This window comes from Cervus elaphus, chromosome 33 (genome assembly GCF_910594005.1).
Source record: "Cervus elaphus chromosome 33, mCerEla1.1, whole genome shotgun sequence".
NCBI classification, from domain to species: domain Eukaryota; kingdom Metazoa; phylum Chordata; class Mammalia; order Artiodactyla; family Cervidae; genus Cervus; species Cervus elaphus.
Genome location: NC_057847.1, coordinates 34,068,349 through 34,083,424, shown reverse-complemented (window position 1 = coordinate 34,083,424; position 15,076 = coordinate 34,068,349). Strand labels below are relative to the sequence as shown.

The 15,076-nt window shown below is 35.2% G+C and overlaps 1 protein-coding gene across 2 annotated transcripts in view; it reads right to left on the bottom strand.

The window, feature by feature from the left end:
• Nucleotides 1-15,076, bottom strand: part of SCN3A (sodium voltage-gated channel alpha subunit 3) — a 115,552-nt gene that overhangs the window by 52,427 nt on the left and 48,049 nt on the right. For both annotated transcript variants that reach the window (XM_043894722.1, XM_043894723.1), the window contains exons 10-12: nt 12,836-12,977; nt 11,567-11,773; nt 3,624-3,914 (exon numbers count right to left, since the gene is read on the bottom strand). In XM_043894722.1, coding sequence (XP_043750657.1) covers nt 3,624-3,914; nt 11,567-11,773; nt 12,836-12,977 — 640 coding nt within the window. The remainder of the gene's footprint in view (nt 1-3,623; nt 3,915-11,566; nt 11,774-12,835; nt 12,978-15,076) is intronic.

Sequence of the window (15,076 nt, the reverse complement as noted above, 5' to 3'; positions counted from 1 at the left end):
TCTGTCCCCTCCCCTGCCCCAGTGACCTCTCATGACCTGTTCTAAGTCTCTGTATAGCTAGGTAACATATGTAAATATATACACATACATATGCATACATATCCACATGCAGCTGGAAATACACCTAGACCTTTCCTTTCTTCCACAAAGCTTCAATGTAAAACCAAAATTAGTCATTTTAGCAGGAAAAAAACCATAAAGAAGGCAAACTCCCTCAAACTTAGTTTTGGTCCCTCTGCCTAATTAGGTCATGCTGATTTTATTATGCCCCATTTTATTATGCCCTTTATCTTATGACTTTTCCCTGACTGCAAAGCACTAGAATAATCTTTTTGGCCTTCTGTCTCAGTGATATTCTGGAAAGATACTATTCATTGAGAAATGTGCTGTTCCTTTGGATTTGGTTAGAAATATTCACAGGAATTAATGGCTGCTCAGCTTATCCAGGCTGAGACTGTGTCTATGTGACACTCAGTTCATGTAGCAGGTTTGTCTACCCAGTGTCAGACAGTAGCTAGACTGATTTTCCAGTCATCAAAATGAACGAGAAATTAGACATTGTGAAGACATTCATTCAGCCCTCAATAATAAGGGATGATGATGTTTTTAATCTCCTCACATTCAATTTAATTTTATCAATATAATACTTTTATGTCCACACTCATGTTTTGAAACCTTGGTGTGTATTTTTAGGTCCCAGCTTTTTGGAATTGGGATTCAGTAAGCAAGGGTAGGACACTGGTGGTGGTGGTGGTGGTGATGTCTGATTCTTGTGACCCCGTGGACCATAGCCTGCCAGGCTCCTCTGTCCATGGGATTCTCCAGGCAAGAATGCTGGAGTGGGTTGCCATTTCCTTCTCCAGGGGATCTTCCCAGTCCAGGAATTGAACCCAGGTCTTCTGCATGGCAGGCAGGTTCTTTACCATTGAGCCACCATGGAAGCCCTATTACCAGCTTTGTCTTACACTACTTCCTAAGATGGTTCAATTCAATCATCTTCATATACCTGTGTTAGAATAATGTCTTTGGAAACTTAAAGTCTGTCTACACAATACTGGGTGGGAGTGTGTGGTATGTGTGTATATCTAAAATGTATCTGGCACATGACTTTAGTTTGAATGTTTTTATGTTGACATGTTTTCAGAGGCGTTTCAAATCCTTGGGTTTATTTGAAATTTCTGTTCACTCTTTGGAAAGTATAATAATGGGTGTGAGCACAGCTTTCAAGACAACAGAGACTGAAAAAAGAAGATAGCAAAAATAGTATTCAGAGAAAATAAACCAAAAATAACACACTAGAAGATGCAGCGGAATGCAGGGAATACCCACAGCTGTGGCAGCCCTTTCTCTAGGGAAAACAAGCTTTTATGCATTAAGAACCAAAAGGCCATCTTTCTTTGCCTCAGGCATGCCAAAATATAAATTCTGGGTATCTTTTTTTTTTTTTTTTTGTCTTGTTCCAAGAAGGTAAATCTGAATTCTTTTTCTTATTTTTCAATAGCAAAAGGGAAAATTGAAGCATTTAGGTGTAAGGACACAATTCTGCATGCAAGAACTGAACTTGAAATGAATTGGGAAGTCAGAATGGAAGACACAGAGAATTTGAAGATGTTCTAATAGAAGCATGGCATTTCAAGTTAAATGTATGTAGCTTATCAATGTTTTCAGTAAGTCAACAACTACACTTGGTTCTAGCTATGAAGCTTCTGTTTTAAAATAATTGCTTCCTTGTGTTCAAACAACATAGATAAAATCTTGGCAGGAGGATTCACTTTCCATTGTTTGCCTTTAAGTACTTTTTCATGTTGTACTATGAACATGTACTATGTATTTAAGAATAAAATAATATAATAAATGTAAACTAACATCTAAAATTTATGTTAGTAGAGGACAGGGTACTCATAATTTATGGCTAATTGGCCTTAACGATTTTAAAGATATACTTGTTTTGAACATTATTCCATGTCCACTTTATGCTTCCTATTCCCACTATCTCCACTGATTCTCTTTCCTTTTAGAAAGGAGTTTGTTTACACAACCAGATACTGTAAAATGCTTCTGGTATATTTTTGCTTGCCTTAATGCTTTTTGCATATTTGTACTGGGGTATGTAACTATCAGTGCTAATAGGCTATTTCTTTTACTTTGCAACATCTATTGTCTATTGTATCTATTTATCTATCAGTCTACCTGCCTATCATCATACCATCTCTCTCTCTTCCTATCTCCTTAACTATCTGTCTCACTATCTCCAAATATGAAATGAACTACATATAATGTATGTATATACTAATTCTGTTTTTAGTATTTAAACTCTTGACTTTCAGTTAACTTCCTATTGCTGTTGCTTCTCTTGGTTCACTCAACAGGGGCTTCTCAGCTGCTTCTTGAACATTCTAGGCATATTACCACATCAGGGCCTTCCACTTGCTCTTCACTGAGCCCAAAGTGCACTTCCGTAGAGAGCCTGTTCTCTTGCCTCCTCAAAATCTTTGCTGCAAGGTCTCCTTTACCGTCAAGGCTTTCCAAACCATCCTATTTCATTTTTTTTAACCACCAGTTAGTGCTCTTAATTTTCTTTTCTTGCCTTTCCCCTCCAATTGTGCTTATCACTTTCTGACATAGTCTACGACTTACTTATCTTGTTTATTGTCTGTCTCCTCCTTCTGTATAAAAATCTGTGAGGTCAGTGAATTACACTGTTTTGTTCATTGAGTGTTTTTTTTTTTTTTTTCCTAGAACTGTTTCTTTCCTCTTGTGAACCATAGTAGGTGAGCAATAAATATTTGTTGGTTGGCTGACCCAGGTTAAAATAATTATAAGAGTTAATAATTCATAGCACATGAAATTCTAATGGAACCAAATAGGGTTCAAAGCTATAACTGTACTTATCACAGACTTCATAACTATTTACTCTTCATTATGCAACTGATAAAACTTATAAACAGAGTCGATACTATTTACCCTATTTGCCTTGAAAATATGCTGACGAATTGGGTACTTGGCATTAAATCAGAGCAAAAATATACCGTTTTTTATTTAATTCTCTTTGAGAGAATTTGGGTCATAATTTCATCCTAATGTATCATATGGCATGACACCATATCAGCATAATGGAAGATCACGACAGTACAGTTCTCACATCAACAGATAGAAACAAAATCCAGAGACATTTCTTTCCAAAATTCATACATATCTTGCAGTAATGTATCTAATACATTAGATATTAGTAATATCTAATACTCAGATATTAAAGGCAGAAAACCATGTGCAAAAAAGGTAGGTTCATTTGAGGTCTCAAAATGGAAAAGGGAAACAAGAGATTACAAAACTGCCTCACTGAAGAAAAAAGTTTGATTAGATAGGTTTCACTGCTCCTACCTCCCAACAAAGCAGGTTGAGAAAATGGTCTCAAAATACTATAGTGCTTAAAACTGATTACTGTAAAATAAAAGTTATTAATGATTTAATAAAACTATCTTTTAAAGACAATTTGTGATATACATTTAAATAATCATATTAAAATGTTAGTTCCCTGTCCCTCATTTACATCAGATACTACAAAAATATACGAAGATACAGAAATGACAAAGCAAACTGGAATCCTTAGTAGAAAGCTGTACCTGATGAGGGGAGTAGAATTTCTTGTCACTAGTTAGTCGATTTCCATCCATGGAGAAAAGGAAACTTCTTCTTTTGACACTGTCCTCAGATTCAGACTTGGGAAACCTGTTTCCCTCTCCTTTGTTGCTTCCTTCAAGATTCTCCCTCTGTCTTCTTTTCTTTCTTCGGTTCCTCCACTCCTTAGCACTTTTGGAGCTTAATTTTGATGCTTCTGACGAACTTTCCAAGAGCTCTCCTAACCCACCTATTCCACTGAAATCCCTTGAGGCGGCTGATGCCGCTGCAACTGCCTGTGTAAATAAAACCAGGCACTATTTAGAACATGCGGCTTTGGAAAACAGTTGACTACGGTACATATGTTGCCATTTAATACAATGAACTATATTTGAAAATTTATGTCTTTCTGGTCATTTTTATATTTTACTACAAGAGTTTACTTAATAATGATACATTTTTACATAGTATAAAGCAATATGTTAGCTTATGAATTAGAAAAGTCTGGTTTGGCACATCTTCTGAAGTCTTTTTTTAAAAACTCTGTTGAGATTAGCTTTATTTCAGGGAACAACTGCTCTCTTAAAAATATCTTCTACACTTTAAAAGCAAATGTTCTCTTAGTGGTGGTGTCTGGTCTGATTACTATTCCAATTCCATCCATAGGTTTGTTCCTCCCACTTGTGATTGTGAACAACTGAGTGGTATTTTTTTCTTCTAAATCTAGGACAAAAGACTTTTCTTTTTTTGTGAACTCAAAGCATTTAAAGTATCTACTTTTTACCTCTAGGGGGAAGTAGTGGGAATGTATTGACTAATTTATCCTCTTCCTTCATTTGAATCACATTCAGTACTATTATTCGCATTTCTGAGTTTGTGCATACTCACCTGCTCAGTCTTGTCCAGCTCTTTGCAACCCCATGGACTGTATAGCCTGCCGGGCTTCTTTGTCCATGGGATTTTTCAGGCAAGAATACTGGAGTGGGTTGCCATTTCCTCCTCCAGGGGATCCTCCTGACCAAAAGATTGAACCTGCGTCTCCTTTATTGGCAGGCAGATCCTTTACCACTGAGCCACATGGCAAGCCCTCCCATCCCTGAGGTCATATTAATCCCAGAGTCTACATGATTAATTTATTGCATAGCACTTTTAGCTTAAAAATTTTAAATGTTTATTTATTATTATTATTACAAATAATAATGAAAATTAACATATCAGTCAATAAATACCTGAAATAATCGTTCAAAATATGACTACTTCAAATATTTTCTTTCCATATTTCAACACTGAGTATACTTAAGCATTTTAGTGTATGTTCTGCTGAAGCAAGCACTGCTTAAGCATTTTAAATTTCTGCACCTACTAAAGAAAGACAGCTGCTTTGAGGTGAAACATGGCATGCCAAATCTTTTGTATTTTTATTTACGTGAATGGTATTTTTAGATGGGAAATGATCTAACCACTAACCGGAGAGGATATGAATTTCAAAGCTGAGAAGTATATTCCTGTTGATAAACATAATCATCAAAATGGAGATGATTAAAATATTAGACTAGTGGTTCAACTCTTTACATATGTCATTACTGAATACAAACTACTCTAAAACAGCTACTATTTGTTCTATCTTCTCCTCTTCGCCATTAGACATATTCTTGTCTATTCCTATAGATAGGAATTCTGTCATTTGTGTGTGTGTGTATGTGTGTTTGTGTCTGTCTGTCTGTGTGCACATGTCTATTATGTCACTTGACATAAAAAAAGACCCAGATAATGTTTGGTGAATAAGGGTAAAAAAAGGCATTATGCTGTCAGTTGTCTCAGATCCTGAATGGGGGTATGGGAAGAATAAGACAGACTTGACTTTTCAAGATCTCATAAAAGCTAGGTTTTAGAATAGACTATATAATAGAAATATGTTTTAGAAAAGAATATAAAACTCATATTGAATGCTTTGACAACATTTTCTGCTTTGTTTTCTCCTTCTTGAGAAGCAGACCCTTTCTAAGTAGCTCCCATTTCTGAACCTCATCTCAACTAAAATTTTTTTAAAAGGTTTAAAACTAAAGGTACTATGATACACATTCCATGGGATTAACATGACCCCAGGGAACCACAGTATTACATATAGTACAAAATATATGTGTTGGGCCAAGGAACATGTGAAATGTTTATATTGATTGCTATATTCATTATAGAAACCCAGATCAAAAGTTTGATAAAATACAATCCTAACATTTAAATGAAACATTAATTCAGAATTTATATATTTATAGAATGAATATAATCAGATATCCAGATTTTTTTAGATTGAATTTTTCTTTTTTTTCCGCTGAGCCATGTGGTCTGCAGCATCTTAGTTTTTAGTTCCCCGACCAAGGATCAGTCAAATTCATGCCCTCTGCAGTGGAATCTTTGAGTCTTAAACATTCAACCACCACAGAAGTTCCAATTAAATTCTTGATTATGGATATCACTTTTAGTATCAGTAATGAAAGATGATAAATATTAAGGGCCCTTTATAAATATGAATAAATTTAATATAAAAGTATAAAATAAAGTGGATAAATGAAGGACTAATTTGAGCAAGTTAAATATAGTTGCATAGTGCTTGATACATAGGAGAGACATAATATACAGCATTCCTTGAGAGAATGAATGTATACATATTTCTTTTTATCCAAATAAAGTCCTTAATTTTCCTTTCCACTTTGTATAGAGAAAAACATACAATGCATAGTTCCAAATCATTTATTCACTTGTTTGTTGTCAGGAAAAAAGGAAGTGGAAGTGGTGGTAATAGTCTTTTGACATAAGTCTGAAACTCAGGTTCATTTAAATCACTTCCAGAATTTGTTTTGCATAAGACATGATTTCCCTACCTAGACTGGGTAAACAGTTGAAATAACTCAAAACCAAAACAGATTTTTGTAAGGCAACAATGGTAACCTCCCGACACAACACATTTTCTGTCTCACTCGTCAACTCGAATCTGTCACTTATTCCACTTCCAGGGATTTGCCAATTCCCTCAGAGGCAGATGTTTCCTGTCACCTCCCATGTCTGTGTACCTGTTTATACGCAGCTCTGTGACATGGCCAACGTCCTGCTTACTTAGGCTAATAGTGTTACTTTCACAGTGGGTTTGCTGAATTCTTATTGTAACAGATAACAAATATGTGCTTAATATTTCCACAGGGAATAACATTTTGTTTTTCTTATCTCTGTGTGAAACAAAAGAGGCTCTATAATTTACTGTATCTGTGTGTCCTTAAAAAATAAAATAAAAAATGTATCTGTGATTATACTTCAGTGCTAACATAAGATCCAGTTTTAAAATCTCATTTTAAAACCTCAAGACATTAACTATACTTATTACAATTCTACTCCAAATTATATTGGGCCTCTTAAATGTCACTATTTCTAATTTTGTCCCAAAGTTTACTGCTAAATTTTTCCTATCAGGCCAATATATACTGCTGTGGAATATGCTACGCTGAGCACTTAGACATTTAAAGATCACAAATTAAATGCCAAACACAATTATGATGACATAGGACAAAACATTTCTTTCTTTGTCAGTTTGTCTTTGTCTTTTAAAGTTGTACTTGGTAAAAAAAAAAATACAGTTCTACTTGTTTTGTGAGCTGAATATGACTTTTTTTCATGTCTAAACAGTGACTAGCACTTAGAGGTCTTTGAATATATATTAAGTAAAAATGGAAATGATGCTAGACTTCATGAAGTCATTAGCTAGATAGCAGCTTTTGAAGAGTCACAGATGATAACCAGACTCATTTTACACTGGAGCCCCAGTGATCTCATGGGTGTACTAAGTCTCCCTCTCTTTCTGTCCCCACCTCCCACCTCTCCGTCAGCAAGGGCTATTTACTGGTCACTGTTACCTGCATTGTCAATAAGGAAGTAAAATTACCTTAGCACTCGTGCCATCCCCGTCAATATTAAAACACTGGGATAAGTTACCCTGCGATCAGTTTAAACTTTTGTGTATATGAACTTAAAGCTGAATCAAATCATGATTTGATCTCTGGACTCCAATAACTGACTTTCAAGTGAAAAGAACTGATATTTTGGCTAACCTAATTAGGATATAATTAGATTCTTTAAACTTCTGCTAGACAATAGTGTACTTTTACTGCTAAATTTTTTTTAAATTTTTATTTATTTTTTTGTCATACATTGATATTTTACTGCTAAATTTTAAAGATTATACTCTTTTAACTGATGTAATATTTTACCCTAAAATGGCTGCATTTCAGAATACATTCTTACTCCTGTACTGTAGGTCGGTTTATTCTCATGCACATTGCTTTGTCTGTTTTTGTAAATGACGATAGAATAACCCAATGCTTTAAAATACAACTAGTATGTAGTATCTGTCTATATGTGTATACACATATATATTACTTCCTATACCTTTTATTTTTAGCTTTGAAATGAAAAAATTCTTTGCCCTGTAAATAGCTATCATTTCATCATCTTACAAATGTGGAATTTGTAACAATCTGGAATAAACTCTTGAATACTTGAAATATAGGAGAAATTCGTGGCAAGCATGAGGTATACTTTACAAGTTACACTCAAGTTATCACCAAATTTGTTTATGACTTTTTTTATAGATCAATAAACTGTAACCATGATACTACTCTGCACCCAGCGTTAACAGAAAAATAGAGTCAGCACGTTCAGCAACTATTAAGTATATGGTTGGTCTGAGTAACCAGATAAGCAATTCACTGTCAAATCTGTCTCACCAAAAAAAAAGCCTCAGTAAAAAATACCTATTGCTGTATGTCGTGCATCTTCAGAGTAACTCAGAGTTATTAAAAATTTAAATTTTCAACACACAAATTCCAAGGATATTCTGACATTCAAATAATGCCTCTAATGTTTGGGAACATCCATTTAAAAAAATCACTATGCACAAAAATTATTTGGATTTCTGCTTCTGGTCGAGATATAGTAACAGATCTGATTCACTCTTCCTCCTAAAGCAACCACTAAGCGGCTTAGATACATGTAACAATGATTTTGAAGAAATTATGAATGGGGGCATTGAATTGCGTTTTCAGAAGGGTTTTCATATAGCAGTAGGGAATAATTAGCCTTAGACTAAGTTATACCTAACACATCTTCAAAGATTTGAAGATGGAAAAAAGATCAAACTGTTTATAAGTAATTTAACTATGTTCCCAAACTAAGATCAAGAATTTTTATAGGAATACAAAAATATCCAGAACCCCAAAAGATCAAGTTTCAAGTGTCCGGAATTTAATCAAAGTGTGCCATAAATGTAAAAAAATCAGGAATATATAATCAATAATGAACAGAAATGATTAAAATTGATCAAGATCTGACACAGATGTTAGAATTAGCAGACAAGGACTTTAGGACTCTATAAACATTTATTATAACTGTATGTGTGTGTTCAGTATGTTACCTATGTGGGAGAAGTAAAAGAAATTCTGATCAAGCTTTTCAAGATGAAAGCTATAATGTCTGAGATGAAAATACCCTGGGTGGGACAAAGACAAATCTGATGATGCAGAAGAAAAGATGATAAACTTGGAGACATAACAGTAGAAACCATGTGAACTGAAATTAACAAGCTAATTCTAAAACTCATATGCAGCTACACATTTTAAAAATATATTTGACTAAGAATAGTCAATACAGTCTTGAGAGAAAAATAAAGTTGGGGAGTTACCACTATCTGATTTCAAAACTCATTCAATAGCTACAGTGATTAAGAGAGTGTGGTTTTGGTGTGAAGAGAAATCAATTGAATAAAGTAGAATCCAGAAATAGATTTACTCACATACGGACAATTGATTTTGCCAAAGTTTCAAAGGCTGTTTAGTGGAGAAAAAATATTTTGTTCAACGAGTGATGCTGGAATAATTAGGTATTCATATGCAAAAAAAGGGCTTCCTTGGTGGTTCAGATGGTTAAGAATCTGCCTGCAGTGCAGGAGACCTGGGTTCAATCCCTGGCTTGGGAAGAACCCCTGGAGACTGGACTAACTATCCACTCCAATACTGTTGCCTGAAGAATTACATTGACAGAGGAGCATGGTGGGCTACAGTTCATGGGGTCACAAAGAGTCAGATATAAGTGAGCGACTAACACAACAAGCAACAAGAAATTTTTTAAAAGGCTCAGCTCATAAATCACACCACCTTACAGAAAAATTAGCTTAAAATGGGTCTTTGACCTAAATATAAAACATAAAACTTGCAGAAGAAAAATTAGGAGAAAATATTTGTAATGAAGACTTGGCAAAAATATCTTAGATGCTACGCCAAAAGCATGAGCAGAGAAACAGAAAAAAAAATCTTGATAAACTGCACTTCATCAAAATTTAAAACTTTTGCCTAAAAAGTACAGTTAGGAGGATGAAAGAATAATTAAAGATTGGGAGGAAATATATGAAAGGAATAGTTACATGAAGGACTTATTTTTTTTTATACATAAAAATTATTCAATCTCAACAATAAGAAAACAACTTAGCTAAAAATATGGGGAAGGTAGTTTTGAATATCCACTTTACAAAAGAATCCATACAGATAGAAAATAATAACATAGAAAGATGCTCAGCTTCACTAATTGTTAAGAAAATGCAAAATAAGACAGAAATGAAATACTGCTTAGTAGAATGGTCACCTGGCTTCCCAAGTAGCTCAGATAGTAAAGAATCTGCCTGCAGTGCAGGAGACCTGATTTGATTCCTGGGTCAGAAAGATCCCTTGAAGAAGAGAATGGCAGCCCCCTCCAGTATTCTTGCCTGGAGAATTCCATTGACAGAGGAGCCTAGCAGGCTTCAGTCTGTGGGTCGCAAAGAGTCTGACATGACTGAGCAACTAACACACACAGAGAATGGTCAATAAGACTGACCATACCAAAGTTGGTGATGTAAAGGATATAATTCTCACTGACATGAATTGAATTTTGATTTGTCTTTCCATGACTTTCATCTTTCAATTTATGTTTTTCCTTGTAATCAAATATTGTTCTTCTCTCTTTATTCTTCAGGACATGAATGCCCCATTCTCTATGCCCCTAGCCCAAACAGCCTTTAATATTAATGAAAATTTAAAGTTGGCCTCTAATAGCAGATGCCTTCCAAATATCCTGATACCCTATTGTGCTATAGAAATCCTGAAGAATGATTAAGCGTAGGTAGACATGAAGTGTTGAGTTCAAAATTTGAGATCAATCAATATAGAATAAAACTTCAAGTGTAATTAGGGGTGAAATAGGAATATTTGGAAATACCAGTTGTGTATCTTTTTTTGTATTAAACTGAAAATAAAGTTCTTCCCTGATATTTCATAAGATAATTGCATAGTTAACCTCATCCTGAATATGTTTTCTACCCTGAGCTAATTTCCTCATGAAAGTGAACGTGAAAGTCACTCAGTCTTGCATGACTCTTTGTGACCCCATCTATAGTTCATGGAATTCTCCAGGCCAGGATACTGGAGTGGGTAGCCTTTCCCTTCTCCAAGGGATCTTCCCGACCCAGGAATCGAACCCAGGTCTCCCACATTGCAGGTGGATTCTTTACCAGCTGAACACAAGGGAAGCCCAAGAATACTGGAGTGGGTATCTATCCCTTCTCTAGCAGATCTTCCCGACCCAGGGATAGAACTGGGGTCTCCTGCATTGCAGGCAGATTCTTTACCAACTGAGCTATAAGGGAAGCCCTCAGTTTCCTCATATATAATATCTAAAAAGTTACTTTGACTCTAACTTAGGAAACAATTTCAAGTTTCAATAGCTTTCTCTTTTCTAATGACAATGCCGGCGTGCTATGTGAAAAGCCAGTACCAATTTTACCTCTGTGGTACAATATGCCTACTTTAAACTAAATAACAATAACAATGATGATAATAATAATCAAGCAGCTTTGCTTATTGTCACTTAGTACCTGAGCTTCTTCCTGTTGCTTTTTAATCTGTTCAAGCATCTGCTGAAATTCAGCTTCTTTCTGTTCAGCCTCTTCCAGCGTTGCCTGATTCTGTTCTTCATAGGCCATGGCCACCACAGCCAGGATCAAATTCACCAGATAAAACGAGCCCAAGAAAATCACCAGCACAAAAAATATCATGTATGTTTTTCCAGCAGCACGTAATGTCTAGGGGGAAGAAAAAGATCAATCTCAACAATATTTTATAAAATGTTCCCAAATAAAGATCTGCTTACTAACATTAGATAGTCAGAAGATGAATGCTTATTAGCATTCAATGTATTTGACCAAGATTATTTTTTATTTTAAAATGCACACACACACACAAGTAAAATTATTTGAGAGTTGATTGTAATGTCATTTGATGTAAGCATACACATTTTAAATTTGTACATATTGGATATACATTTGAGGACTACTAAAATGCTTTTTCTTAGAGTCTATAATGCAGGGAAATATTACAAGTAAGAACACTTTTAATTCCTTTCAGTGAAGTTACTGCTCAGTCCACACTGTCTTTCCACATCATCTAGAGATAACATCTTTCTTGCCTCCTAGTGCCAATTAACCTTAAGTTAAATTTGAAATTTTTATATAATTGAATTTTAAAATCTTTTACATGTTCTTGTTACATCCACAACTATATTATAAGCTCAAGTCATGAACATTCTCTGCATCCTCCATAGCCCCTAGCAGAATGCTTCTCAACAAAGAATCTCAAAATACGTGTACTGACTCAATGAACAGTTGGGATCTTAGGCACACTCACTTTATGATGGATCCTTCTCAGTATTTTAGAGTATTATAGACAAATGCCTATACTTGTGATTTCATAAATGCTCATAAATTTAAATTCTATGCATGTTATTTTGAACCTTACTGCTGTGCTCTGGATGTGAGTGTCCTACCAAATCATGTGTTAAAATCCTAGTGCACAATGGGATGGTATTAGGAGGTATGACTTCTGAGAGGTGCTTAGGTCATGAGAGTGGGACCCTCATGAGTGGGATTAGTGCCTAATAGAAAGAGCCTCCAGAGAGATCCCTAGTCCCTTCCTCCAGGTGATGACACAGCAAAAAGGTGTCAGCTTATGAGCCAGGAAGAGGGCTCTTGCCAGAATGCACTCATGCTGGTATATTGATCTTGGACTCCCCAGCCTCCATAACTGTGAGAAATATATTTCTGTTATGGCATTTTGTTATTGCAACCCAAAAGGACAAAGACATTTACCAGTTGATAAAGGTTCTCCCAGTAGTCTTGAGTCATGAGTCGAAATAGAGACAAGAAAGCCCAGCTAAAAGTGTCAAAGCTTGTGTAGCCATAGTTGGGGTTTCGACCAGCCTTCACACAGATGTATCCTTCTGGACATTGGCTGCAAGAGAGAGGAATGGAGCTGGGTTCAGCAGAGCAGTTATAGCTATTTGAATCCATATTGATTTATAGGAATTGTCAAAACCCAGAGTTGCTGTCTGTGATGAATTTTCTTGCTTTCATATCCAGAACGCTTTAGGTAATTGCTCACAGTGAAACTGTTATCAGATAAAATTTATCAGGAAAACCAATAGAAAACTTAGGTGCACTGGAGTCCTATTTATAGACGTTTACCATGGCAGAGCAGAAATCACACATTTTTGCCTCTGACACCTCTCTTTTCAAAGTGGCAGCAATCAATGATTAAAAATGAAAACCCAGAAAACAGCCAAAAGGTAGGGAACTGCTTAATGAATTACTTCATTAGCCACTTTGAATAATTTTAGATGTGCAGAAAAATTACAGAGTACAGAAACTTCCCATGTGCCCTATGCCTGGTTTCTGGTATTACTAACATCTTACGTTGGTATGTTTTAATCAATATTGATACATTATTATTAACCAAAGTCCATCATTCATTCTCATTTTCTCAGTTTTTCCTTAATATCCTTTTTGCATTCCAAGATCCCACCCAGGAGGCCACATTTCGTTTAGTCAACATGTCGCTCTAAGGCTCCTCTTGGCTGTGACAGCTTATCAGATTTGCCCTTGTTTTTGATTACCTTGACATTTTTGAGGAATACTGGTCAGGTATTTTGAAGAATTTCCTTCAATTGGGATTTGTCTGATGTTTTTCTCATGATAGATATTGAGGTTATGGATTTTTGGGGAGGAAGACCACAGGTGTAAATTATCATTATCCTTATATCATATCAAGAGTACATGCTATCAATATGACATCACTGTTGATAATAAGTTTCATCACCTGACTTGAGATAGTGTTTGTCCGGTTTCTCCATTGTAAATTTACTCTTTTTTTCCTTCTTTTTCTATCCTGTTCTCTTTAAAATAGTCATTATGTGTTGCCTACACATACGGAGCAGGGAGTTATGATCTACCTTCTTAAGAGTAGAGTTGTGTGCAGAAATTTATTTGGAATTCTAAATGAGATTTATCTATTATCTCATTTATTTATCTATTATTCAATCTGTTTTATGAGTATATACTTATGAATATTCATTTTACACTTTGAATTATAATGCAATTATATGTATAATATCATTGTATAGTTTTGCTTACATTGTTCCACTTTTGGCCATTGGGAGATTCTCAGGTGACTCCTGTATCTCTTTGCCATAACCCATGGTGGTATGTATTTTGTTTTTGTTTGTTTTTCCACACTTTCTTACATTCTGGCACTATGATATGGTCCAGGCTCATCTTTTGTATTTCCTGCCCCAGTCCTAGAATCAACCATTTCTCCAAGGAGCCTTTGCTCTTTTATTGAAGAGTGGTAAATCATGGTAAATGTGTGTCTGTGTTTGTGTATACACATTTGTCTCCTCGCCCTGCCAACTGAGGGCCCAGAAGCAATGACACTGCCTTGGCAATAAACATGGCACCCAGATCTTGGTTTCTAATATTATGCAAATAGCCACCTGTGCCTAGGTTAAGATAAACATGAGGTCATAGTCGTTTCTCCAACTTTATATCATTATTACTGGATCATTCCAGACTCCTCCCTTTTCTTATCTGTAACCCCTCACTCCGAAAGTGAGAAACCTGAGTTCTGTCATCTACTATCTATATACTTAATTATTCAGTGCCAGTGTACATGCATAATTGTTTCTGGATTGTTAATCCATACTATGATGGGAAACAACTTTATCAAGAAGAGTATAGTTCTTGATAAAGAATATAGTTCCTTTTGCCTTTAGTTTTATAGGCTCCATTCATTTCCAAAGTTACTTAGATTAGTACCTATTCCCTTCCTTCAGTTTATTATTTAAATGTATTTAGATACTTTGTCACATTCTGTGTTTCAACTTGAGATCTCTCGTCCTCACACAATTAAAAAAAATTTTGCATATAGTATTAAGTCTTTGTGCTGTAAAGTTTTGTAAATTTGACAAATACTTAATATTTACCATTTCCGAATCATACAGAAAAATTTCTCCACCCTAAAAAATCCCCTATACATCACCCAGTCAAGCCCCTACC